At 45.4% G+C, this 27,324-nt stretch overlaps 1 protein-coding gene across 1 annotated transcript in view; it reads right to left on the minus strand.

Annotated features, from left to right (window-relative positions):
- MAN2A2 (mannosidase alpha class 2A member 2) overlaps positions 1-27,324 on the minus strand; it is a 421,122-nt gene that overhangs the window by 94,242 nt on the left and 299,556 nt on the right. The window contains exons 15-16 of the mRNA XM_068108861.2: positions 14,089-14,211; positions 5,503-5,617 (exon numbers count right to left, since the gene is read on the minus strand). Of these exons, the coding sequence (XP_067964962.2) occupies positions 5,503-5,617; positions 14,089-14,211 (238 nt within the window). The remainder of the gene's footprint in view (positions 1-5,502; positions 5,618-14,088; positions 14,212-27,324) is intronic.

Genomic DNA, 27,324 nt, shown 5'->3' on the forward strand with positions numbered 1-27,324 from the left:
GTCTGAGAGGGTCATTTACCAGTGTGGCAGCTACATTCAAATGTAAGGTTTGCACAGAGGGAGCTGCAGATGGAGGAAATGTTGAGTTGGATCTTGGAGATGGCGTGAAGCTGGAAGGTGTGAAAACATTTTGCTGCCTCGGAGACATGCTGAATGGAGAAGGTGGATCAGACTCGGCAACAGTTGCTCAAGTGAGATGTGCATGGAAGAGGTTTCGGGAACTGAGTGGCGTGCTGATGAGGAGGAGAGTGTCGCTGAAGCTGAAGGGAAAGGTGTATGCTGCATGTGTGAGAAGTGTTATGATTTATGGGAGCGAGACATGGGTAATGAACGTAGAGCAGCAACGAAGGCTGGAAAGGGTGGAAATGCGAATGGTTCGATGGATGTGCGGAGTATCGTTGAGAGAGAGGAAGCCAAATGATGAATTGTGAAAGATGATGGGAATATTGCCTGTGATTGATGCTGTGAAGAGGAACAGGTTGAGATGGTTTGGTCATGTGTTGAGGAAGGATGAAAGTGACTGGTTGAGAAGAGTGATGGAAGTTAATGTAGAAGGAAGTAGAGGACGGGGAAGACCGAGAAAGACTTGGCTAAAGATGGTGGAAGAAGAAATGCGGGCAAGGGGGTTAACAAGGAGAGATGCAGAAAATAGGGCAAAATGGAGAAGATTGTCATGGGGACCGCAAGGCTAACCCCCGCTCTAGCAGGGAAAATGGCCTTAAAATCCATGTTGTTGTTGTTGTTGTTGTTGCACAGAGGGAGCTGCAGATGGAGGAAATGTTGAGTTGGATCTTGGAGACGGCGTGAAGATGGAAGGTGTGAAAACATTTTGCTACTTCGGAGACATGCTGAGTGGAGAAGGTGGATCAGACTCGGCAACGGTTGCTGGAGTGAGATGTGCATGGAAGAAGTTTTGGGAACTGAGTGGCGTGCTGATGAGGAGGGGAGTGTTGTTGAAGCTGAAGGGAAAGGTGTATGCTGCATGTGTGAGAAGTGTTATGATTTATGGGAGCGAGACATGGGTAATGAACGTAGAGCAGCAACGAAGGTTGGAAAGGGTGGAAATGCGAATGGTTTGATGTATGTGCGGAGTATCGTTGAGAGAGAGGAAGACAAATGATAAATTGCGAAAAAGGATGGGAATAGAGCCTGTGATTGATGTTGTGAAGAGGAACAGGTTGAGATGGTTTGGTCATGTGTTGAGGAAGGATGAAAGTGACTGGTTGAGAAGAGTGATGGAAATGAATGTAGAAGGAAGTAGAGGACGGGGAAGACCGAGAAAGACTTGGCCAAAGATGGTGGAAGAAGAAATGCGGGTGAGGGGGTTAACAAGGAGAGATGCAGAAAATAGGGCAAGATGGAGAAGATTGTCATGGGGACCGCAAGGCTAACCCCCGCTCTAGCAGGGAAAATGGCCTTAAAATGCATGTTGTGTTTGTTTGTTGTCGATGTACTCACATTCTTATTATAACATGTACTCATGGCTACCACTAGGTGGCATTTGTGGTCTATGTGAGCATATTCTGTGCTGATAGACAAACAGACCCAAATACAATATGCTCTCCTCTAGCAAGGGTATCTCAACAGAAAATTTGTAACAATTGTCACCATACGAAATGAGATCAATTTTTTATTTGTCATCATCGTCATCAGCCCTGGTGTTGGGCTAGCGGCTAGGGTGCCGGCTTAGGATCCTAGGATCCTGGGTTCGAATCCCGGTCAATCGCTGAATTAACGCCAGGGGGGTTGACTCAGCCTGTCATCCTTCCGAGGTCGGCTAATTGAGTACCAGCTCACTGGTAATTCCCTGTTTGTCGTTAAAGGCGGCAAAAAGGTTTGGCGTCAGGAAGGGCATCCGGCCGTAAAACATTGCTTCAAAAAGTGGACCAAAAAACAACAACAACCACGGTCCCCGAAAAAGGCCAACCCCTGCTTTGCGGGGAAAAATGGCCTCTAAAGGTGGGTATTTATCATCATCATCAACATCATCATCATCATCATTGTCATCGTCATCGTCATTATCTTCATCATTCATGCAGCAATTTTGTCGAATAATGTGCAATTCATCACAATTTGCAATGTCAATCCACCCGCTCCCCTTATGTGCAATTTGTCTCATTGTCCATTTTTACACTTTTTTTTTTTTTTTTTTTTTTTTTTTGTATACTGAATCGAGGCTCGTGAAAGAGCTTACATTTACTTCACAAACAAATCAACCAGACAAACAAAATATATAAAAAGAGGGAGCGGAAAACAAGATGGGGAGAGAAGGGGAAGCACACAAACACAACATTTGAGAGCAGGGAGATGTGTGGAAGGGAGAGGGATTGGGGGGAGGAGGCGTGGGAAGGGGGGGGGGGGGGGGGAGGGAGAAGTATAAAACACAAGGACACCAAGGACTTCCAGGACAAAAGTTGGTATTTCAAAAAAGTGGCATTGGGGTGAAATTAGCGGGGGTAGAAAAGATCAAGGTTTTGGATGGGGGAAGATAAGAGACGGTGGTGAACAGCTGTTTTAAAGACCTGGAGGGTGGAGTGGGATTGAAGAGAGTGAGGGAGTTTGTTCCAGAGGCGGGAGAAAAGAGGAATGAAGGAGTGAAGGTGAGCAGAGAGTCTTGATTTTGGCAGTTTGACCATAAGAGGGTTGCAGGCAGATCTTGTGCGACCTGTAGGAATATTTGCGGGACAGAGCCCAGAGAGAGCTGGGGGGGCAAGGCCAGAGAGGAGTCGGTAGAAGACGGAAAGACCACCAACCTGCCTGCGGTGAGTGAGTGAGAGGCCCTTGGAGGTAGCTTCATCGCGGGAGATTCCAATGATTCTGAATGCTTTGGTTTCAACAGCGTGAAGACGAGCTAGGTGTGAGGCAGGAGCACCGGCCCATAGGGGAGAGCAGTATTCCATTGAGCTGCGGATGAAAGCCTTGTATGTGGTGAGGAGCTCAGGTGTGCCAAGGAAGGACTTCGCACGACGGAGGATGCCCAGTCGGCGACTGGCTTTGGAGGCCAGATTTGAAATGTGGTTTTCCCAGGAAAGATCATGGCAGATAGTGAGACCCAAAAGCTTGAGTGACAGAACTTCTTGGAGAGGATTATTCAGAAAGTGGATTGGAGGGTTGTCCAGTCGGTCTTTTTGGAGAGACATCGTAAGAGTGTGAGATTTGTCAGGATTGAAAGACATGTTCCACTTGTTTGCCCAGTCTGTGATTTTGTCCAGGTCTGCAGAGAGTGAGGAGGCTGCAGACTGCCGATCTGAGGGACGAAGAATGGAGCGACAGAGAGTAGAGTCATCAGCAAAGAGATACAGAGGATTTTCAAGAGAGTCAGAGAGATCATTGATGAAGACCAGAAAAAGCACAGGGCCCAGAACACTGCCTTGTGGAACTCCAGCCTGAACAGGAAGAGGAGATGAGAGAAACCCATTCAGGGCCACACGTTGACTACGACTAGAGAGGAAGTCCGCCAGCCATGCGTGGAGATTTCCATGGATACCAAAAGAGGAGAGTTTGGTGAGCAGAGCGGGGAGCCAAACCGTATCGAAGGCACGTGATATGTCAAGGGAGACTGCTCTAATTTCCTGTTTGGCATTGAGGACCTCCATCCATTGTTGAGAAAGCAGAAGCAGCATGTCCAGAGTAGAGTGTTCAGGTCTGAAACCAAATTGATGATCAGAGATCAAGCCATTGGAGAAGAGGAAAGATTTCATATCTGAAGCAATGATGGATTCCATGACTTTGCTGATAATTGGGAGAAGGCTGATTGGTCTGTAGTTGCTGGGATCTGTTTTTACACCTTTTTCTGCAAAGCGGTGATGTTGGCAGATTTCCAAGCAGATGGAAGATGACCTTGAGCAAAAGAGAGGGTGAAGAGAACAGAGAGAGGGAGTGAAAGAGCGGAAGAACAGGATTTTAGGACCTGTGGACTGATGCCGTCAGGTCCAGTTGCAGAATCTGAGTCGAGGGTTGACAGAAACTTTTCCACCTTGTCAGGAGGAAAGGACACAGAGTCCAGGAGCAGCTGGGTACGACTGGGTACGGTGGGTACAGAGAGGGATGGGTTTGGGACACAAGATTTAGAGGCAAACACAGAGTTGAGGCATTCAGCTTTTTCACGTGCGGAGTCAGCCGCGTGGCCATTTGAGGTGAGGGAGGAAGAGGGAGACAAACACCAGAAACAGATTTGACCAGACGCCACCAGGATTTGGAAGAGGGAGACAGATAAGAGAGTTCGGTCCTGAGAACGGAGAGATATTGTTTCCTGGCTCTCCTGAGGGTGGACACACACTTGTTTCGGGCTTTATGAAAGGAAATGAGATTTCCTTCCGTTGGATTTGCTTTCCAGGAGACGAAAGCAAGTTGTTTCTGGGCAATAGCCTCACCACAAGATTCCGTGTACCATGGACGGGAAGAAGGGTATGACAACAGAAGACGAGATGGGATAAATCTGTGCATGAGAGAGAGCAGTTTGCTTTGGAAGAATTCCCAGGAAGAATTTATGTCAGAGGCAGTAGAGATGGGAGACCAGTCCAGATGATTGATGGCTGCTTGAAGACCGTGCCAGTTGGCCTGAGTGAAATGCCAGACTCGTCGACGCTGAGGAGGCTCTCTGAGAATGGTCAGAGAGATGTCCACTTTAACAAGCACATGATCAGAAGAGCCGATTGGAGCAGAAGAAGAGCAGCAGATATTTTCAGGGAAGTTAGTCATAACCAAGTCCAGAAGAGAAGATGCTCCGTTGACTGAAATCCGGGTCGGGAAATTGACAGATTGTGTCAGTCCCAGTGAGTCACAGAAGTCCTTTGCTGAAGAGCCATGGCTGGTGAGAGAGGTACCCACACCCAGCCAACTGGCATGGTGACAGTTGAAATCACCACATATGAGGAAGAGAGATTGGGATGGGTAGATAGAAGTTGGTCCATATTCTCAGACAGCGAGATGTAGATGGAGTCATTACTGTTTGGTGGACGGTACAACACACATATGAACAAAAGGTGGGAGCGAAGGGGAAGCCGTAGCCAAAATAGCGTAGCCGAAGCCACTTGTTGTAAATTCTGTTTTTATGAAATGATGTTTTTGCATTGTCGATTATGTTTTTATGAAATGATGTTAATGCATTTCATACCAATCACAGAAATATCAAATGTTGGTCCTGTGCAGCCATTGATGGCACAGTTAGTTAGCTTTGAAAGATCCAGGATTTCAGTGTCTGGTCCAAAGTAAAAAATAATTACTCCAAAGTGAAACAAGTCAAAGTATCTCCAAATACACAACAAAAGGTGTTGCTACTTTAAACTAGAATAACATGAAACAAAGTGAAGGTACACAACAAGTTGGCCTGCATCAAGGCTGGGATGTGCATCGCTAATGAATACAAATGTGATGCAGAACAGCACGTTATGCAAACAGCAAACGCAATGATAAATGGCGTGAGGGTGGAAGTAGCACGCGTTGTCAAGATGGAAAAAACAGGATTTGTTTTCCCACAGTACAAATTAATCTTCAGCTTACCTGGGAGGTTGTACACACGAACAGAGTGAGTTACATGTGGAAGGAGTGTTTTCACTTCTGAAAAGAGAGGTCCTTCAGTGACTCGAATGACTGGAGCCTTGTCAATCACATACGGCTGAAAGGAACCCATAGATCGCACAGAGGGAGGGGAAAAACACACAAGACAAGAGAATCAATGAAGTTCAAAGGTCAACGATACAGAAGGTAAACTCTTCTTTTTAAACAGAGGTAAAGTATATTTTATGTGAGCTGCGTAAGGGTTTGGCTTTGTGTTAACTCCCAAGAGCCAATGAAATGATTTGCTCACACAAGTTGTGTAAGACCACAGTGTAGAAAATGCAGACATACAGCATCTTCAGGAAGTACTCACACCTCTTGACTTTTTTCACATTTTGTTGTTACAGCCTGAATTAAAAATGGATTCAATTGAGATTTTTTGTTCCCAATCTACACATAATACCCCATTCTAACAAAGTGAAAACATGTTTTTGGAAACTTTTACAAATCATCCGGAAATACGCATTTTTCCGCCTGTCTGTATGTCTCATGATTTTTGATCGCGACACATTCCGTCGTTACTTATCCAATGTCAACAAAGCTTGACAGGTGGACTAAGGGTTGCACAATGAAGGTTGTAGCGCATTCATTAGCCCCCCCCCCCCTCCCCATGGGGGTTTTCTCCCCCAAGCGGGTTTTCCCCACCATTGCCGACAATGGAGATGCGTGTTGAGGTGTATATCCATGTTAAGTCAGCTTTATCGTGGCGTTTTTACAAGACCGCTTCTAATTACAAAACTAACAACAACAGCATAATATCAATGTTATTACAAAACAATATTAATACTAATAATATCCCACCTCCCCAAGGGGTTTTTTTCTGCCGTGTTAACGTGTATAAATAGCTTATCGTGCTGTTTTCGTGGGAGCAATGGCCTCTACAGGAAGTAAAAATTTCATAAACCACAAACACATTTGATTACCTTTTTAAATAGTCGATAATGCTGTTTAACACTGAACTGAAATACATTTGGAGGAATCCCGACATTAGTCGATGCTTATCACGTTGGCGATCGCACATGATCGTAGATCTACTGCAGTCTATCACCCCAAAATGGTTAACAACACGACCCTTCCTGCCACTCACCTGGAGTTCTTCCAAGGCGTTTTTCCAAAGCTGCTTCTCCTTACAAACGTAATAACAACACTTATGATAACAGCATAATATTATTAATATTATGAAACAATATCCGCACTCCTCAGGGGGTTTTGTGGATTGCGATATTGGCCCCTCCCCCACCACGACATCCTCACTGAAGCAAATGTTACTATGAGGCATTTAAAATGGTGTGGCATGGTCTGATCCTTTCATTCACCTGATATAACATGTTATAATATCAGCATGGTCTGATCCTTTCATTCACCTGATATAACATGTTATAATATCATCATGGTCTGATCCTTTCATTCACCTGATATAACATGTTATAATATCAGCATGGTCGGATCCTTTCATTCACCTGATATAACATGTTATAATATCAGCATGGTCTGATCCTTTCATTCACCTGATATAACATGTCATAATATCAGCATGGTCTGTTCCTTTCATTCACCTGATATAACATGTTATAATATCAGCATGGTCTGTTCCTGTCAATGACCTGATCTAACATGTTATAATGTCATGCATGTTCTGATCCTTTCAATGACCTGATCTAACATAAGTAATAGTAATAATACAACAACAACAACAACAGGCATTTTAAGGCCATTTTCCCTGCAAGAGCGGGGGTTAGCCACACAAAATGGTTAGCCGCACAAAATGAAGTAATAGTAATAATTAATTGGCCATAATAATATTAAGGATAATAACATGTCTCCCCCTGCCGCTCCCGTAGTGAGCGGGTGCATTAGTTTATTAAAAATGAAATGCAGATATATCTAATTTGCACATGTATTCAACCCCCTGAGTCAATACTTTGTAGAAGCACCTTTGGCAGAGATTACAGCTTTGAGTCTTCGTGGGTATGTCTGTATCAGCTTTGCACATCTGGATTTGGCGGGTTTCTGCCATTCTTCCTTGCAGATTTGCTCAAGCTCTGTCAAGTTGGATAGGGAGCGTTCGGTGAACAGCAATCTTCAAGCCTTTCCACAGATTCTCAATGGGATTCAAGTCTGGGCTTTGGCTGGACCTCTCAAGGACTTTCACCTTCTTGTTCTGGAGCCATTACAGTGTTGCTTTGGCTGTATGTTTGAGGTCATTGTTCTGTTGGAACGTGAATCTTCACCACAGTCTCAGATATTTTCCACTCTGAAGCAGGTTTCCTCAAAGATTTGCCTGTACTTGGCTCCATTCATTGTTCCCTCTATCCTTACAAGTTTCTCAGTCCGATCCACCGCACAGCTTCCCCAATAGGGTGTGTCACTGCATAAAGGGAAAAACCTGAAGGTGGTCCATTTCTTTTGCTCGCTTTCTCAATTAAGCCACTGAAGGAGAAAACACCACAGACAAATTTTCATTTGAGTAGCCGTTTATTTAGAGGTCGTGCATCCACTGCAAAGTTTGTACACGACATACTACATATATTCTGGGATTGGTTTCCCCGTACTGATTATTTTCAGAGGAAGTAACTCTATGAAAACTATGTCTGGTTTAACACTTCATATTTAGAGCATTAAAGCATATTAAGACATAATTCGTGTTTTATATTTATAAAAAATACCTTTTGCGAATACACTTTGTTACGGATGTATTGAATTTTTGCATTTTTCAGCGAAGAAGGTCCTTCTTGTTTGCTGTCTTCGGGTATGCTCGCCAATGAAACTCCACCACCTGTATCATGTATTGGAGCTGATCCTTGTGCATGGTACACACCTTTGCCGTGAACTCGTGGATGAGGGCCAATAGTCTTTCAGCAGTGTCATTAGTCACGCGGAGCTTACCAACCCGTTCCTTCCCCAGATTGTACCTGTCTGATGTTATGCAGGACGCAGGGGGCATTGACAAGAACGCAGTATCGATTTCAAGATGGTGGAAGATCCTCCTGATAAACCAGATCATATGGCCCACCCCGGTATAAATAGGGTTATTAATTCACTGTGCGCGACCCCTAAACATTGATATATTGAAATGATTTTTATACTGCCAGGTTTTCTCATTAAGTGGATCAAAATTGCAAGTGAGCGAATACGTGTGACAACTTCATGCTTTTTGACGCACCCTAATCCCCATACCATGATGCTGCCACCACCATGCTTCACGGAAGGTCAGGTCAGGTATGGGAGAATGCACCCGGGCAGCGCGTCGCCGCATCCACTTTCCAACGGTACTACAGAGGCCTCAGTCTGGCCATCGCGCAGGCTGATGTCTGGCTCATTCCTATACCCTTGAGATGCCGTTCAACCTGCTGCAATCACGAGGCACGCGGTCGGCCCGTTGGCCTCCTCCACTCACGAGGCTCCCTTGCTGAGAGTGTCTGGTGAGCTGGATCAGCGTCCGGAAAACGAGCCACATGTCCACACAGCCGCAGCTGACGCTCACAGACCATACAGGAAACAAATCTCATCTGAGTCTCTCTCAGCAGCCGCTCGTTGGACACAAAGTCCGACCAGCGATAGCCAAGGATTTTCCGAAGAGACTTGGTTCCAAAGGAGTTAAGTCTCATTCTCTGGCCCTTGGTAAGGGTCAACGTCTTGCATCCGTAGAGCAAGACTGGAAGCACCATGGACTTAAAGACTCTGACTTTAGTCCTCCTGAATAGATACCGACAGTGCCACACCCCATGATCCAGTGAATCCATGACTCCCCAGGCCCGGCCCAGACGTCTATCAACCTCTGGCTCACAACATGCGGCGACATGAATAACACTGCCAAGGTAAGTGAATCTCTTCGTGACCTCAACATCTTCGCTACAAACAGGCACAGACAAGACAAGGGATGGTGTTAGATGGGTGATGAGCTGTGCTCAGTTTCCACCAGATGTAGCACTTTTCATTCAGGGCAAATAGTTCACTTTTCTTCTCATCAGACCACAGAATCTTTTGCCTCATGCTCTCAGTGTCTTTCACACGCCTTTGTGCAAACTCCAGGTGTGCTGTCATGTTCCTGTTTCTCAGGAGTGGCTTCCGTCTGGCCATTCTCCCATAAAGCCTAGATGTGTGAAGTGCTGCAGAGACTGTTGGCCTTCTGGCAGGTTCTCCCATCTCAGCCAAGGAACTCTGTAGTTCGGCCACAGTGGTCATTGGGTTCTTCTTCACCTCCCTGACCAAGGTCCTTCTTGCCGGTTGCTCAGTTTGATCAGACAGCCAGCTCTAGGAAGTGTCTGGGTATTTCCATATTCTTTCCATTTCCTAATGATGGAGCTCACTCTGTTCTTGGGAACTTTCAACACTCTAGAAATTGTTTTATACCCTTCCCCAGATCTATTGGATGCACCTGAGCTCAATTTGGGGTGTCACAGCAAAGGGGTCGAATACGTATTGACTCCAAAAATTTCAGCGTTTCATTTTTAATTATTTTGTGAAAAATTGTAAAATAAAAAATCCACTTTGACATCATGGGGTATTATGTGTATCTGTGACAAAAAAATCTCAATTCTAGACATTTTAAATTCAGACTGTAACAGAACAAAATGTGAAAAAAGTTAAGGGGTGTGAATACTTTCTGAAGGTCCTGTACACAGGACAAATGTATGCTGTAGCACTCAGTCTCTCTTCAATCTCCGCTGTTATTTTCCCTTATGTAATACTTCCCAATCGCCTCCCTTGGATTCTTTCCACCACCCCCTCACTCCAAATGAAACCACCTCTGACTTATTGATGGGTATATTAAGGCTTGGATATTGTGCCCGGAAGAGGCAATACTGATGTCATTTTTGTGTTGAGACAGGTGATGGAGAAATACTGGGAATGTCAAAACTACATAAAGTTTGTATCATTTACATAGAGAAGGCTTATTACCAGGTTGCTCAGGGGGAAGTTTGGAGATGTGCAATAATTTGTGGAGTCCTGGAGAAGTATGAACGACGATTATAGGACATGTATAAGGAGTGTATGACAAGAGTAAGAAGCAGTGTGGGAGAGAGTGTGAGCTTTGAAGTTCAAGTTCGATTGCACCAAAGATCGGTACCGAGCTCCTTCCTCTTCCTGATCGTCATGGATGTTCTCACTGAGCAAGTGAGACAGTAATTGCCATGATCAATATTTGCCTGATGGCATTGATCTATGTAGTGGGGATGATGAGAATATGACCAAGTATCTGGGGAAATGGAGAAAAGCACTGGTAGATCAGGGTATGAAGATGAGTACACCAAAGACTCAAAATATGAATTGTCACTTTGAGCCTCTGGAAGAGGATCGGGCTGAAAGTGTAAAGATTATGGGTGAAGATCTGTAGAAAGTGAGTCGCTTCAAGTATCTGCGGTCAGATTTTTTTTCTTTTTTTTTTTGTATACAGAATCGAGTCTCGTGAAAGAGCTAACATTTATTTCACAAACAAATCAAACAGACATAAAAATATATACATAAAGAGGGGAACGGTAGACAAGATGGGGAGAGAAGGGGAAACACACAAACACAACATTTGAGAGCAGGCACATCGGGAGATGTGTGGGAGGGAGAGGGCTTGGGGGGAGGAGGCGTGGGAAAGGGGGGTGGGAGGGGAGAAGTATAAAATACAAGGACACCAAGGACTTCCAGGACAGAAGTTGGTATTTCAAAAAATTGCATTTGGGGTGAAATTAGCGGGGGTAGAAAAGATCAAGGTTTTGGATGGGGGAAGATAAGAGATGGTAGTGAACAGCTGTTTTAAAGACCTGGAGGGAGGAGTGGGATTGAAGAGAGTGAGGGAGTTTGTTCCAGAGGCGGGAGAAAAGAGGAATGAAGGAGTGAAGGTGAGCAGAGAGTCTTGATTTTGGCAGTTTAACCATAAGAGGGTTGCAGGCAGATCTTGTGCGACCTATAGGAATGTTTGGAGGACAGAGCCCAGAGAGAGCTGGGGGGGGCAAGGCCAGAGAGGAGTCGGTAGAAGACGGAAAGACCACCAAACTGCCTATGGTGAGTGAGTGAAAGGCCCTTGGAGTTAGCTTCATCGCGGGAGATTCCAATGACTCTGAACGCTTTGGTTTCAACAGCGTGAAGACGAGCTAGGTGTAAGGCAGGAGCACCAGCCCAGAGGGGAGAGCAGTATTCCATTGAGCTGTGGATGAAAGCCTTGTATGTGGTGAGGAGCTCAGGTGTGCCAAGGAAGGACTTCGCACGACGGAGGATGCCCAGTCGGCGACTGGCTTTGGAGGCCAGATTTGAAATGTGGTTTTCCCAGGAAAGATCATGGCAGATAGTGAGACCCAAAAGCTTGAGTGACAGAGCTTCTTGGAGAGGATTATTCAGAAAGTGGATGGGAGGGCTGTCCAGTCGGTCTTTTCGGAGAGACATCGTAAGAGTGTGAGATTTGTCAGGATTGAAAGACATTTTCCACTTGTTTGCCCAGTCTGTGATTTTGTCCAGGTCTGCAGAGTGAAGAGGCTGCAGACTGCTGATCTGAGGGATGAGGAATGGAGCGACAGAGAGTGGAGTCATCAGCAAAGAGATAGAGAGGATTTTCAAGAGAGTCAGAGAGATCATTGATGAAGACCAGAAAAAGCACAGGGCCCAGAATACTGCCTTGGGGAACTCCAGCCTGAACAGGAAGAGGAGATGAGAGAAACCCATTCAGGGCCACACGTTGACTACGACTAGAGAGGAAGTCCGCCAGCCATGTGTGGAGATTTCCATGGATACCAAAGGAGGAGAGTTTGGTGAGCAGAGCGGGGTGCCAGACCGTATCGAAGGCATGTGATATGTCAAGGGAGACAGCTCTAATTTCCTGTTTGACATTGAGGACCAAAATTGTTGAGAAAGCAGAAGCAGCATGTCCAGAGTAGAGTGACCTGGTCTGAAACCAAATTGATGATCAGAGATCAAGCCATTGGAGAAGAGGAAAGATTTCATATCCGAAGCAATGATGGATTCCATGACTTTGCTGATAAATTGGGAGAAGGCTGATTGGTCTGTAGTTGCTCGGATCTGTTTTTGCACCTTTTTTGTGCAAAGCGGTGATGTTGGCTGATTTCCAAGCAGATGGCAGATGACCTTGAGCAAAAGAGAGGGTGAAGAGAACAGAGAAAGGGAGTGAAAGAGCGGAAGAACAGGATTTTAGGACCCGTGGGCTGATGCCGTCAGGTCCAGTTGCAGAATCAGAGTCGAGGGTTGACAGAAACTTTTCCACCTTGTCAGGAGGAAAGGACACAGAGTCCAGGAGCAGCTGGGTACGACTGAGTACGGTGGGTACAGAGAGGGATGGGTTTGGGACACAAGATTTAGAGGCAAACACAGAGTTGAGGCATTCAGCTTGTTCACGTGCGGAGTCAGCCGTGTAGCCGTTTGAGGTGAGGGAGGGGATGGAGGGGGAACAAACACCAGAAACAGATTTGACCAGATGCCACCAGGATTTGGAAGAGGGAGACAGATAAGAGAGTTCGGTCTTGAGAATGGAGAGATATTGTTTCCTGGCTCTCCTGAGGGTGGACACACACTTGTTTCGGGCTTTGTGAAAGGAAATGAGATTTCCTTCCGTTGGATTTGCTTTCCACGAGACGAAGGCAAGTTGTTTCTGGGCAACAGCCTCACCACAAGATTCCATGTACCATGGACGGGAGGAAGGGTATGACAACTGAAGACGAGATGGGATAAATCTGTGCATGAGAGAGAGCAATTTACTTTGGAAGAATTACCAGGATGAGTTGATGTCAGAGGCGGTGGAGATGGGAGACCAGTCCAAATGATTGATGGCTGCTTGAAGACCGTGCCAGTTGGCCTGAGTGAAATGCCAGACTCGTCGACGCTAAGGAGGCTCTCTGAGAATGGTCAGAGAGATGTCCATTTTAACAAGCACATGATCAAATGAGCCGATTGGAGCAGAAGAAGAGCAGCAGACATTTTCAGGGAAGTTAGTCAGGGAAGATGATGACAGAAGATGGAAAGATGGAAGTGGATGGATGTGTGGAGTGACAAGAAAGTACTGGATTAAGAAGGAGCACATCAACAACCCGTGAGGGTTGTGGAAACATCAAACAAAGTGGCCAAGAAGAGGGTAAATGGGTTTGGTCATGTGATGAGGATAAAGAGAGAGTACGTAGTGAGGCAAGTGATGGAGATGAGTCTGTTGGGGAGAAGAAGACGAAGGCTTAAGATTAGATGGAAGGAGGTGGTGAGAGATTAAGAAGATGTCGGATTGGAAAAAAAAATATGGGAGATTGACAAGAGGAGATGGAGAAAGTGATCAACCATCATTGTGGTGACCCCAAGAAAAAAACAGGAAAGCCGAAATAAAAAAGAGGACAGTAATATATCCAGATCTGTGTTATCCAAAAATAACTTACGACTTGCGTACCCCAAGTACCCCAAGTGAGGCAATGGAAAAAATCAAAATTTTTGTTTTCTCTGAAAAGTTTAATCACAGAACATAGTTGCAAAGACAAGTTAATGTTTTGCTTGAGCACAATTAATAAATATATCTGCTTTTCATCAAAATTGGTGACAACGTTTTACCTTGGGCTCTCCATCTGGCAAAAACAGGTATGCACCACTCTTATCTCGGCTGCTCCGTGTGCCGTACCAAGCAAAATCGATGCGCAAGTTCATCTCCGACGCCCAACCCTTCACCTGCACACCCTGATTAGAAGAAAACAGAGAGGGAGCGATGATTGTAAATGGAAAAGGAAACGTACAAATATATTACCCGAGCACAATTAACGCTTAAATTGAACGCAAGGATGGAACAGGTAAATACAGAATCACTGTGAAAGCAACAGAGCCTCCCCCATGTTTAACAGTTGGCTGAAAACATTGCATGCTGCCACATCGTCCAGGGCATGTAACATTGCATGCTGCTGCATCCTCCAGCCCATGTAACATTGCATGCTGCAACATCCTCCAGCCCATGTAACATTGCATGCTGCTACATCCTCCAGCCCATATAACATTGCATGCTGCAAAATCCTCCAGGCCATGTAACATTGCACGCTGCAACATCCTCCAGGCCATGTAACATTGCATGCTGGAACATCCTCCAGGCCATGTAACATTGCATGCTGCAACATCCTCCAGGCCATGTAACATTGCATGCTGCAACATCCTCCAGGCCATGTAACATTGCATGCTGGAACATCCTCCAGGCCATGTAACATTTCATGCTGGAATATCCTCCCGGCCATGTAACATTGCATGCTGCAACATCCTCCAGGCCATGTAACATTGCATGCTGCAACATCCTCCAGGCCATGTAACATTGCATGCTGCAACATCCTCCAGGCCATGTAACATTGCATGCTGCAACATCCTCCAGGCCAGGTAACATTGCATGCTGGGACATCCTCCAAGCCATGTAACATTGCATGCTGCAACATCCTCCAGACCATGTAACATTGCATGCTGCAACATCCTCCAGGCCATGTAACATTGCATGCTGCAACATCCTCCAGGCCATGTAACATTGCATGCTGGAACATCCTCCAGGTCATGTAACATTGCATGCTGCAACATCCTCCAGGCCATGTAACATTGCATGCTGCTACATCCTCCAGCCCATGTAACATTGCATGCTGCAACATCCTCCAGGCCATGTAACATTTCATGCTGCAACATCCTCCAGGCCATGTAACATTGCATGCTGCAACATCCTCCAGGCCATGTAACATTGCATGCTGCAACATCCTCCAGGCCATGTAACATTGCATGGTGGAACATCCTCCAGGCCATGCAACATTGCATGCTGCTACATCCTCCAGGCCATGTAACATTGCATGCTGCAACATCATCCAGGCCATGTAACATTGTATGCTGCAACATCCTCCAGGCCATGTAACATTGCATGCTGCAACATCCTCCGGGCCATGTAACATTGCATGCTGCAACATCCTCCAGGCCATGTAACATTGGATGCTGTAACATCCTCCAGGCCATGTCACATTTCATGCTGGAATATCCTCCCGGCCATGTAACATTGCATGCTGCAACATCCTCCAGGCCATGTAACATTGCATGCTGCAACATCCTCCGGGCCATGTAACATTGCATGCTGCAACATCTTCCAGGCTATGTAACATTGCATGCTGGAACATCCTCCAGGCCATGTAACATTGCATGCTGCAACATCCTCCAGGCCATGTAACATTGTATGCTGCTACATCCTCCAGGCCATGTAACATTGCATGCTGCAACATCCTCCAGGCCATGTAACATTGCATGCTGGACCATCCTCCAGGCCATGTAACATTGCATGCTGCAACATCCTCCAGGCCATGTAACATTGCATGCTGCAACATCCTCCAGGCCATGTAACATTGCATGCTGGAACATCCTCCAGGCCATGTAACATTGCATGCTGGAACATCCTCCAGGTCATGGAACATTGCATGCTGCAACATCCTCCAGGCCATGTAACATTGCAGGCTGGAACATCCTGCAGGCCATGTAACATTGCATGCTGCAACATCCTCCAGGCCATGTAACATTGCATGCTGGAACATCCTCCAGGCCATGTAACATTGCATGCTGGAACAACCTCCAGGCCATGTAACATTGCATGCTGGAACATCCTCCCGGTCATGAAACATTGCATGCTGCAACATCCTCCAGGCCATGTAACATTGCATGCTGCTACATCCTCCAGGCCATGTAACATTGCATGCTGCAAAATCCTCCAGGCCATGTAACATTGCATGCTGCAACATCCTCCAGGCCATGTAACATTGCATGCTGCTACATCCTCCAGGCCATGTAACATTGCATGCTGCAACATCCTCCAGGCCATGTAACATTGCATGCTGCTACATCCTCCAGGCCATGCAACATTGCATGCTGGAACATCCTCCAGGCCATGTAACATTGCATGCTGCTACATCCTCTAGGCCATGTAACATTGCATGCTGCAACATCCTCCAGGCCATGTAACATTGTATGCTGCTACATCCTCCATGCCATGTAACATTGCATGCTGCAACAACCTCCAGGCCATGTAACATTGCATGCTGGAATATCCGCCAGGCCATGTAACATTGCATGCTGGAACATCCTCCAGGCCATGTGACATTGTTGTAACAAACTGGTATCTCTTGGATCCAAAAAGTTCAAACTTTGATTAAATTAATTTAATTTGATAAATTTAAAAAAAAAAATATCCGATCCGAGTACCTTTTTTTCTTCTTTTTTTTTAGGGGGGGGGGGGGGGAGTGAATCGAGGCTCGTGAAAGAGCTAACATTTACTTCACAAACAAATCAACCAGACAAAGAAAATATATAAAAAGAGGGAGCGGAAGACAAGATGGGGAGAGAAGGCGAAGCACACAAACACAACATTTGAGAGCAGGGAGATGTGTGGGAGGGAGAGGGCTTGGGGATAGGAGGTGTGGGAAAGGGGGGGGGGGGGGAAGTATAAAACACAAGGACACCAAGGATTTCCGGGACAGAAGTTGGTATTTCAAAAAAGTGGATTTTGGGTGAAATTAGTGGGGGAAGAAAAGATCAAGGTTTTGGATGGGGGAAGATAAGAGATGGTGGTGAACAGCTGTTTTAAAGACCTGGAGGGTGGAGTGGGATTGAAGAGAGTGAGGGAGTTTGTTCCAGAGGCGGGAGAAAAGAGGAATGAAGGAGTGAAGGTGAGCAGAGAGTCTTGATTTTGGCAGTTTAACCATAGGAGGGTTGCAGGCAGATCTTGTGCGACCTGGAGGAATATTTGGGGGACAGAGCCCAGAGAGAGCTGGGGGGGGGGGGCAAGGCCAGAGAGGAGTCGGTAGAAGACGGAAAGACCACCAACCTGCCTGCGGTGAGTGAGTGAAAGGCCCTTGGAGTTAGCTTCATCGCGGGAGATTCCAATGATTCTGAACGCTTTGGTTTCAACAGCGTGAAGCCGAGCTAGGTGTGAGGCAGGATCACCAGCCCCAAGGGGAGAGCAGTATTCCATTGAGCTGCGGATGAAAGCCTTGTATGTGGTGAGGAGCTCAGGTGTCCCAAGGAAGGACTTCGCACGACGGAGGATGCCCAGTCAGCGACTGGCTTTGGAGGCCAGATTTGAAATGTGGTTTTGCCAGGAAACCTGATTTTTACCTGATTCCATTGTTCAGCTGCTCAATCTTGGTTTACCTTGCAAATTTCAGTCTTTTCACCTTATGCTGTCGTCTCGGCAGTGGTTTCTTTGCTGCAACTCTGCCATAAGATACCTGCTGCAATCAGATTTCTGCGCACTGTACTAGACCTGATGTTATTTTCAGGCCTGCTCTCATTTCATTTGTCTGCCACTGATTCTCATCCATCACTTAAGCTAAGCCTCTTCCGGTGCTTGTCTTGCCTTGGGGAGGTCATTCTGGGTCTTTCTGTCCTTTGTCTTGTGCCGAAACAGTTTTTTTCAGGTGAAGCAAGGTATAGATCACATCATTGTAGATCTTCACTTTTCTGCTATTTTGTTTTATAGTGTACCCTTCTCGCAAACTTTGGTTCCTCACATTCTGTTCTGTTGAAAGTTGTTTCCTTGGTACCATTCAGGAATCCAACCACAGACTTTCAAACAAGGGAACAAGCTGATGAAAACTAATTTCACACACATGACTCCCTCATTTGAACTTTCATTGTGCTTTCTTGTAATTCACACTAATGTAACTCGTGTTGATTACTTCAATAATTTATTTTTATTTACTGTACAAAAATCCATTTTCGTGCATATTTTCTTCGTGGTGAGTGGATATTACCAGCACGTGATAATATAATACAGTCACGTGAAAAAGTAAGTACACCCCATGTAAAGTTTTGACTTTTTCAACATATTTCAACATACAGCTATTTGATCTTCATTTCAACAATATTGATAGATAAAGTTGATATAATATAACAAATATCATGAAACATTTACATGTTGTAGTCCATTGTATAATTTAAATAAACATAAATGCAAATTTCGCATGTGCAAAAAGTAAGTACACCCCATGAAATGTTTTTTATCTTTTTAATATATGTGGACATATCAATATTTGATCTTCATTTCAACAGTATCTACAGATAAAGGTGATCTAATTGAACAAAAAACAATGGAAAATTGACTTTGCAATAATTTATTCAACAAAAAATTGTTGCACAGCTCGTTTCAAATCCCTCCACAACATCTCGATGGGATTTAGATCCGGGCTTTGACTTGGTCATTCCAGAACCCTCCATTTCTTTATTTTCAGCCATTCCTTGGTGGATTTACTGGTATGTTTAGGGTCATTGTCATGTTGCAAGGTCCACCTTCGGTTGAGCTTCAACTTTCCGACAGATGGCCTCACATTATCCTCAAGCACCCTCTGGTACAATGAAGAATTCAGAGTGGATTCTATGATGGTGAGCTGCCCAGGCCCTGATGCAGCAAAGCTGCCCCAAACCATAATATTTCCACCACCATGCTTTACAGTTGGTATCAGGTTATTGTGGTCAAATGCTGTCTTTGTTTTTCGCCAAACATGTCTTCTGGTACTGTGGCCAAATAGCGCTACCTTTGACTCATCTGTCCAGAGCACATTGTTCCAGAAGTGCTGGTCTTTGCCTTTGTCTTTGTTCATTGGCAAACTTTAGTCTTGCCCTGATGTTCTTTCTGGACAGCAAAGGTTTCCTCCTGGCACACCTCCCATGTACAGACTTGGCATTTAATATGGAATATTTTTTTGGGGTGAACTTACTTTTCAAGATGACTTCGAACCAAAAGTTCATTGGAATTATGTTGAAATTATTCTAGATTTTATTAATGTGACCTTTAAAAGAAATGAAAAATACATTTGACATTTCGAAGCAAATAAATTGATCCTTGAAAGTGATATAAACTGATATCGAACTCAATTCACGGACAGTACTGTGTTAAACTTCTGTACGTTTTCCAGAAGTATCTCTTTATTTAGCACATTAGCCAAAAAGAATTTCAACAAAAACAAAAGCTAAATTATGACTGGGATTACGGACAGTAAAATTACAGTTCAGTACTTCGTGTAACCCCCACGAGCATTCAGGAGAGCACGTACACGTCGAAGCATGCTGTTCACGAGATTTGCAAAGGTTTGGACAGGAATCGCTTGCCATGCAGTGACAATAGTCTGCTGCAATTCACGCACAGAGGTAGGCTGCTGGTCCAAGTTGTCGATTTGACGCGTTAATTCTGCCCACAAGTTCTCTATCGGATTCATATCCATGGACATGGCAGGCCACTCCATATGTTCTACACCACGGTCAGCAAGAAAGTGTTTGATCATGCGAGCACGATGAGGCCGTGCATTGTCATCTTGGAAGACAAAGTTTCCTCGAAAGGCTGCACGAGCAAATAGACGCAATGTTTCTTCCAGAATGACCCTGTACTTGAACTGGTTCAGGTTTCCATTCAGAACAACCAGGTCAGTTTTGCCCCCTGCATGAAAAGCAGCCCAAACGGTCACCCCACCGCCTCCAGCTTGGACTCTTGGCACTATACAATCTTCGTTGTGGGCTTCATGCACTTGCTGCGCACTCGGACACGGCCATCTTCACGATAGACCAGAAATCTAGACTTGTCACTGAAGGTCACTTGATTCCAGTGTCCTGGCTGCCATTGACGGTGCTCTCTGGCCCACTGCAATCGGCGCTGGCTGTGTTGTCTGGTCAGGCGTGGCTTTCTCAGGGGACGCATGGCATGATAGCCTGCTTGAACCAGTCGTTGGTTGACTAGCCTCTGGATACAGGCACATTTGTCAGTTGCTGCCACTCAGCCCTAAGCCGATTAGCTGACTGGGTACGGCCATTGCAGACTAACCAGTGCAGCTGGCGATCATCTCTCCTTGTGGTTCTGCGTGGACGTCCTGGCCTCGGTATTGGAGTAGGGACACCCCTCTGAGCATTTCGTTTCAGGATCTTTGACACCTGACCTTGAGTGATGCCATACTGCCGAGCAATAGCACGCTGTTTCATGCCAGAATTTCGTAAAGCCACCACTCCATGACAAACAGCATTGTCAAGTTGACGGACCATCTCCAGAGGAAGCGGCAATAACTTTTGTAGATGTGCAGCAGTTGTTTTCCACTAATACAGAACGCAACAACCCTTATATACCCGATTGTGAAGCCAATTGTCAAATGTACCTGTCCTTACATTTTGTCACGCCACCTGTGATATAATCCTGTTATTGACTTCTTGCTGCGAAAGACAATCAGTGACATGGTTCTTTCAACAAAGACATCACCGAAGGGTAAAATAAACTCACCAGATTGATATACTGAGTTCAGAAAGTAAACCCAAGTCAAGAAAAAAACAAGTACAAAAAGTTTTAATTCAAACAAAAGCCGCGTCGATGTTACACAATGCCTAGATGCAGCTGTGCCTATAACGTCTATGTTATAGGCACAGGACATTCCTATTGATTCGATTACTTGATGTTATTTTTGTGCAAAGTGAAAATATATCTCGGCAATTTCCCGTGTGTGGCGACGAATTTTTAATATATCTCGGCATTTTCCCGTCTGTTATTTCAGGTGGTGTATGACTGACCATACCGCGAGTTTAAAAAAATATATCTCGGCAATTTCCCGTGTGTAGCGACACGTGAACGAAGCTATGCTCCTCTCTCCACATTATTGTGACGACATATAAATTAAATATTTCATCGTGACGATTGTCATCAAATGGACGAATTTTTAATATATCTCGGCATTTTCCCGTCTGTTATTTCAGGCGGTGTATGACTGACCATGCCGTGATTGTAAAAAAATATATCTCGGCAATTTCTCGTGTGTAGCGACACGTGAACGAAGCTATGCTCCTCTCTCCACATTATTGTGACGACGTATAAATTTAATATTTCATCGTGACGATTGTCATCAAATGGACGAATTTTTAATATATCTCGGCATTTTCCTGTCTGTTATTTCGGGCGGTTTATGACTGACCATGCCGTGATTGTAAAAAAATATATCCCAATGGACTTGAAGTTACAGGCCTTTGAGAATTCATTTCGTTCTATAAAGGGCAACTTTCATCGGATTTTCTTCCCGTTTTTTTTCAACCGAGTCTAAAACTATGTTAGCGACTGTGAAAAATGAAATGATATATCGAATTTGATTTGAAATAAAACTGTGTGAGAGAGGAAGACACCACGGGCCTACAAAACAGGCCTCAAAGCTATGCGAGTTAATAAAATGGTGGATATTTGTTTATATGAAGCCTCTCCCAAAATGGGTGGAGCTATGGTTCCCAGAATGGGTGGAGCTTTGAGGTTTTGTCTTCTCTGCAAGAACAAGAAGAACAAGAAGAAGAAGAACAAGAAGAACAACAACAACAGCAGAGGGCACTCTATTAGCAGCGTCTGCGACGTGGCTAAAAATATTCCATATTAAATGCCAGGTCTGTCAATCAAATTTGTGCAGCCTCTTTCTAATGGTAGACTCGTGCACTTTGACATCAACAGTGGCAAGAGCTACCTGCAGGTCCCATGATGACATTCCAGGGTTCTTAGAAACTTCTTTCAGTATCTTGCGGTCTGCTCTCGGGCTGAACTTGCTGGGGCGGCCTGGCCTGAACAAGTTTGCAGTTGTTTGGAATCTTCTCCACTTGTCGACGATCTTCCGGACAGTCGAATGATTGATTTCAAATTGTTTGGAGATCTTTTTAAATCCTTTCCCAGACTCGTAGGCATCTATAACCTTCTTTCTGAAGGCCTGAGAGCTCTTTTGATCTTGGCATGGTGACGCCGCATACTTCAACAACAAAGAGCAAACCAAACTAAATGTATGAGGTTTAAATAAGACAGGTTCCTCCATGTTCCTCTCTCAGGATGTTATAATCATTTGCACCTGAGCTGGCGCACCCGATTCTAATTTTACCTGGTATTTGAATACATGGTATTTGAAGTAGTGATAAATGTCGGGGTGTACTTACTTTTTGCACATGCGAAATTTGCATTTATGTTTATTTAAATTATACAATGGACTACAAAATGTGAATGTTTCATGATATTTGTTATATTATATCACCTTTATCTCTCAATATTGTTGAAATGAAGATCAAATAGCTGTATGTTGAAATATGTTGAAGAAGTCAAACCTTTACATGGGGTGTACTTACTTTTTCACAGGACTGCATGTATAACAAAAATAAAACTTTTAAAGTTCACTCATTTATTTTGTTATTTTGTACAATTAGCAAATACCACCCATAGATTCGCTGATGGGTATACTAAGGGGGGCAGAGAAAGAGGTGGGAGGGAGAGAGTGGGGGGGGGGGGGGAGGGGGGGAGAGAGAAGGGATGGGAGAGTGAGGAGAGATTGTAGGGGATGGGGAAACATGAGGGGATGGGGAAACATGAGGGGATGGGGAGACAGGAGGGGATGGGGAGGGAGGAGGGGATGGGGAGAGAGGAGGGAAAGGGGGAGAGACGAGGAGAAGGGGGAGGGAGGAGGGAGAAGGGAAAGGGGAGAGAAGGGCAGAGAGAGGAGGAAGGGGCAGAGAGGAGGATGGGTGAGCAAGGGGGGAGTTCAGGAGGGGAGAGAGAGGAAGGGGGGGAAGAGGTACGCCTCAACACATGTTGCTATATACTCTGGGAGGGAGGGGTACGAAGAGGGGGGTGGGAGCGAGAAAAAGAGAGAGGGAGATTGGAGAGAGCAGAGGGTATAGGGGAGGGGGGGGGGGGGAGAGGTGTGAAGGAGAATGCTGTACTTTATTAGGACAGGGGAGTGAGGAGGGGACACAGAGAGACAGAGGAGGGCGAGGAGTTTGGTAGGGGGGAGGGGAGGGCAGAAAAAGAGAATGAAAGGTGAGGGGAGGCGTGAGCGTCAGTAAAGAGAATGATATGTTATGCTTCATGATCACACATACACCAACAAGTTAGACATCAAAACAAAAACAACTCTTTGCCATCCACAATATGTTTTACAAAAACCAGTGCATCCTGAGAATGTACCTGCCGAGACGAGAGGGAGGGAGCGGCCTGATTGAACTCAACCAGGTGCACAGCGCGGCGAGTGTAGGACTAGCTGAGTATGTGAAATGCTCAACAGACTATGGGATGCCATTTGTAAACAAACATGAACACAACAAACCTGAAAAAGTATCCCGAACTCACATTGCAAAGAATTTCCAAAAACAGGTGCGAATAAAAAATGCCGCACAGGAAAATGAAACAGCATCAAATACAGCCCCAAAAATTGCAAAAAAGACAAAATAAATATATATAAAGAAATATCAATAAATAAACACCAACAATTGGGAGAATGAATCCCGGTGTGTACCTTGGTTCAGGATAGGTACACCATATCCCTGCGTGTCGTAAGAGGCGACTAAGAGGGTTGGCGTCAGGAAGGGCATCCGGCAATAAAAACATTGCCTCAAAAAGAGAACCATGACAATTACAATGACATATGGGCAGGGTACAGCCCGAAGTGGAGATCAGTTTCTGAGGTTTGGGACATGGAATGTAGGGACAATGACAGGGAGATCAGGAGAAGTGGTGGAAGTATTGGTCAGAAGAAGAATGGACATATGTTGCGTGCAAGAGACGAGATGGAAGGGAAGTGGTGTGAGAATGGTGAAGGGTAGACAGGGACAGAAATACAAGTTTGTGTGGCAAGGGTGCCTGGAGGGCGTGAATGGTGTTGATGTCATGTTTTCTGAGGAGTTTGTAGACAGTGTGGTGAGTGTGACTAGAGTGAGTGATAGGTTGATGATGGTGAAAATGATGATTGGAAAGCTCTTGGTGAACGTCATCTCGGGATATGCTCCGCAGGTTGGTAGGAGCGATGAAGAGGACAAGTTCTGGTGTGCGATCGAGAAGCTGATGCGATAGAGAAGGAAAACGTGAAAGATGAAGAAGTTGTTGTGGTAGGTTGTGGTGGTTGGTAATGTTGTGGTGGTTTTAGCTCTTTCACGAGCCTCGATTCAGTATACAAAAGAAAAAAGAAAAAAAAAGGAGGAGACCTAAATGGACATGTGGGAAGGAGTATGGAGGGTTTTGAGGGAGTTCATGGGGGTTACGGATATGGTGTGAGAAATGGAGAAGGTGAAAGGATTTTGGAGATTGCTGATAGAGCTGACTTGTTGATTTGTAATACTCAGTTCCAGAAAGAGGATAATAAGCTTGTTACATACACGTCAGGTGGGACGACGGCAACCGTTGACTACCTGATGCTGCGTAGGCGAGATAGGGGCACCTCCGGGACAACAAGGTGATCCCGGGGGAGGAGGCTATTTCACAGCACCACTTGGTTGTCTGCGACATAAGGGTGAAAGGTGCGAGGAGAGCTCGCCGGGTGAAGTACCAACCGAGAATGAAGGTGTGGAGGTTGAAAGAGGTGACAGTAAGGGAGGCATTAAAAGAGAGGCTGAGTGGGGTCGAGGATGACGTGGTTGAGCTTGAAAGTGGTTGGATATCAATGAAAGATAGTCTGTTGGGAGCCGTTGATGAGGTATGTGAATGGACAAAATGACCACCGAGGCACTCGGAAACATGGTGGTGGGATGATGAAGTTGGAAAGAGGATTGATGAGAAGAGGAAGAAGTTCAAGGAGTGGCAGAAGGCGAAGGGTACGGGAGCAGAAAAAGCAGAGCATGAAAGTTATAAGGCAGCCAAGAAGGCTGCAAAGAAAGAGGTAGCAAAGGCGCAGGAGGCATGTAGGAAAATGTTCGGAGAACGCTTAGATTCGGAAGAGGGTCAGAGAGCGGTATTCAGGATTGCAAAGCAGATAGCGAAAGAGAGGTGTGATGTGAGGGGGGTGAGTTGCTTGAAGGATGAAGTGGGACAAATCGTGGTGGACCCAGATGGAATTAAAGGAAGATGGAAAAGATATAAGGAAATGCTGTTGACTACAGAGAATGAATGGGATGGCAACATAGAGAGTAACCCAGTTTTAAGACCGGCAGAAAAGATAACTGAGAAGGAAGTTGAGGAAGCGATAAAAGCAATGAAGAGAAGAAAAGCGGGAGGGCCGACGGTAGTTGTGGGAGATATGTTGAAGGCAGCAGGAAGTTGGGGTGTCAAGAGAATGACAGAGATCTGTAATCTGGTGGTGAAAGAAGGCCGCATTCCAGTGGATTGGGAACTGAGTACCCTCGTCCCTCTATGCAAGGGGAAAGGTGACCCTCTGGAGTGTGGCTCGTACCGAGCGATAAAGTTATTGGAGCATGGAATGAAGGTATTGGAAAGGGTGTTGGAGAGGAGGATAAGGACGAAGGTGAAGATCGATGAAATGCAGTTTGGATTTATGCCAGGAAGAGGAACGATAGACGCGCTCTTTATTGTGAGGCAGTTGCAGGAGAAGTACATGGAGAAGAGGAAGAAGTTGTTTCTTGGGTTTGTTGATCTGGAGAAAGCATTAGATAGGGTTCCACGTGAAGTATTGACATGGGTATTGAGGAAGTTAGGAGTGGAGGAATGGTTGATCAGAGTAGTGATGGCAATGTACAAAAGAGCACGCACAGCTGTGAGGACGAAGGACGGGAACAGTGGCGAGTTTGAGGTTGAAGGTGGTAGTGCATCAGGGTTGATCACTATTGATCTGGTGCATTGATCTGGTGTTGATTGCGGAAAGTATGGATGGACTGAAGGAAAAGATGAACAAGTAGAAGGAATGTATGGAGACAAAAGGTGTGAAGGTGACTATCGGAAAGACGAAGGTGATGGCAAGTGGTAAAGCATGTGGTGAGGTGGAAAGAACTGGGAAGTGGCCATGTGCTGGGTGCAGGAAGGGTGTCGGAGTGAACTCCATTCAATGTGCAAAATGCGCTGAGTGGGTTCATCAAAAATGTAGTGGTCTGAGAGGGTCATTAACCAGTGTGGCAGCTACATTCAAATGTAAAGTGTGCACAGAGGGAGCTGCAGATGGAGGAAATGGAGATGGCGTGAAGCTGGAAGGTGTGAAAACATTTTGCCACCTCGGAGACATGCTGAATGGAGAAGGTGGATCAGACTCGGCAACGGTTGCTGGAGTGAGATGTGCATGGAAGAAGTTTCGGGAACTGAGTGGCGTGCTGATAAGGAGGGGAGTGTTGTTGAAGCAGAATAACAGGTGTATGCTGCACGTGTGAGAAGTGTTATGATTTATGGGAGCGAGACATGGGTAATGAACGTAGAGCAGCAACGAAGGCTGGAAAGGGTGGCAATGCGAATGGTTCGATGGATGTGCGGAGTATCGTTGAGAGAGACGAAGACAAATGATGAATTGGGAAAGATGATGGGAATAGATCCTGTGATTGATGCTGTGAAGAGGAACAGGTTGAGATGGTTTGGTCATGTGTTGAGGAAGGATGAAAGTAACAGTTTGAGAAGAGTGATGGAAATTAATGAAGAAGGAAGTAGAGGACGGGGAAGACCGAGAAAGACTTGGCTAAAGATGGTGGAAGAAGAAATGCGGGCAGGGGGGTTAACAAGGAGAGATGCAAAAAATAGGGCAAAATGGAGAAGATTGTCATAGGGCCTGCAAGGCTAACCCCAGCTCTACCAGGGAAAATGGCCTTAAAATGCATGTTGTTGTTGTTGTAATTGGGATAATGAAAAAAGAGCAGGAAAAAAATACAAAAAATATTTGGACAGAGTGGGGAAAAACAAAGAAGGATCATTGGAATGGTGAAGAAGAGGTCAGCTCAACTGGGACGGAGAACGAATCATAACAAGCGTTACGCCTAGGTCCCCCGTCGGTGAAGTGATGCGAGTTGACAAAGTGGAAGACGCAAGGCGGCCATCTTGGATTTTGACGTGGCGACCCAATTTTCAATAGCGTTCTTCCTTATGCCTAGATACACCCACACACCAGA

The sequence above is a fragment of the Myxine glutinosa genome, chromosome 2, assembly GCF_964187855.1.
Source record: "Myxine glutinosa chromosome 2, kmMyxGlut1.1, whole genome shotgun sequence".
NCBI lineage: Eukaryota > Metazoa > Chordata > Myxini > Myxiniformes > Myxinidae > Myxine > Myxine glutinosa.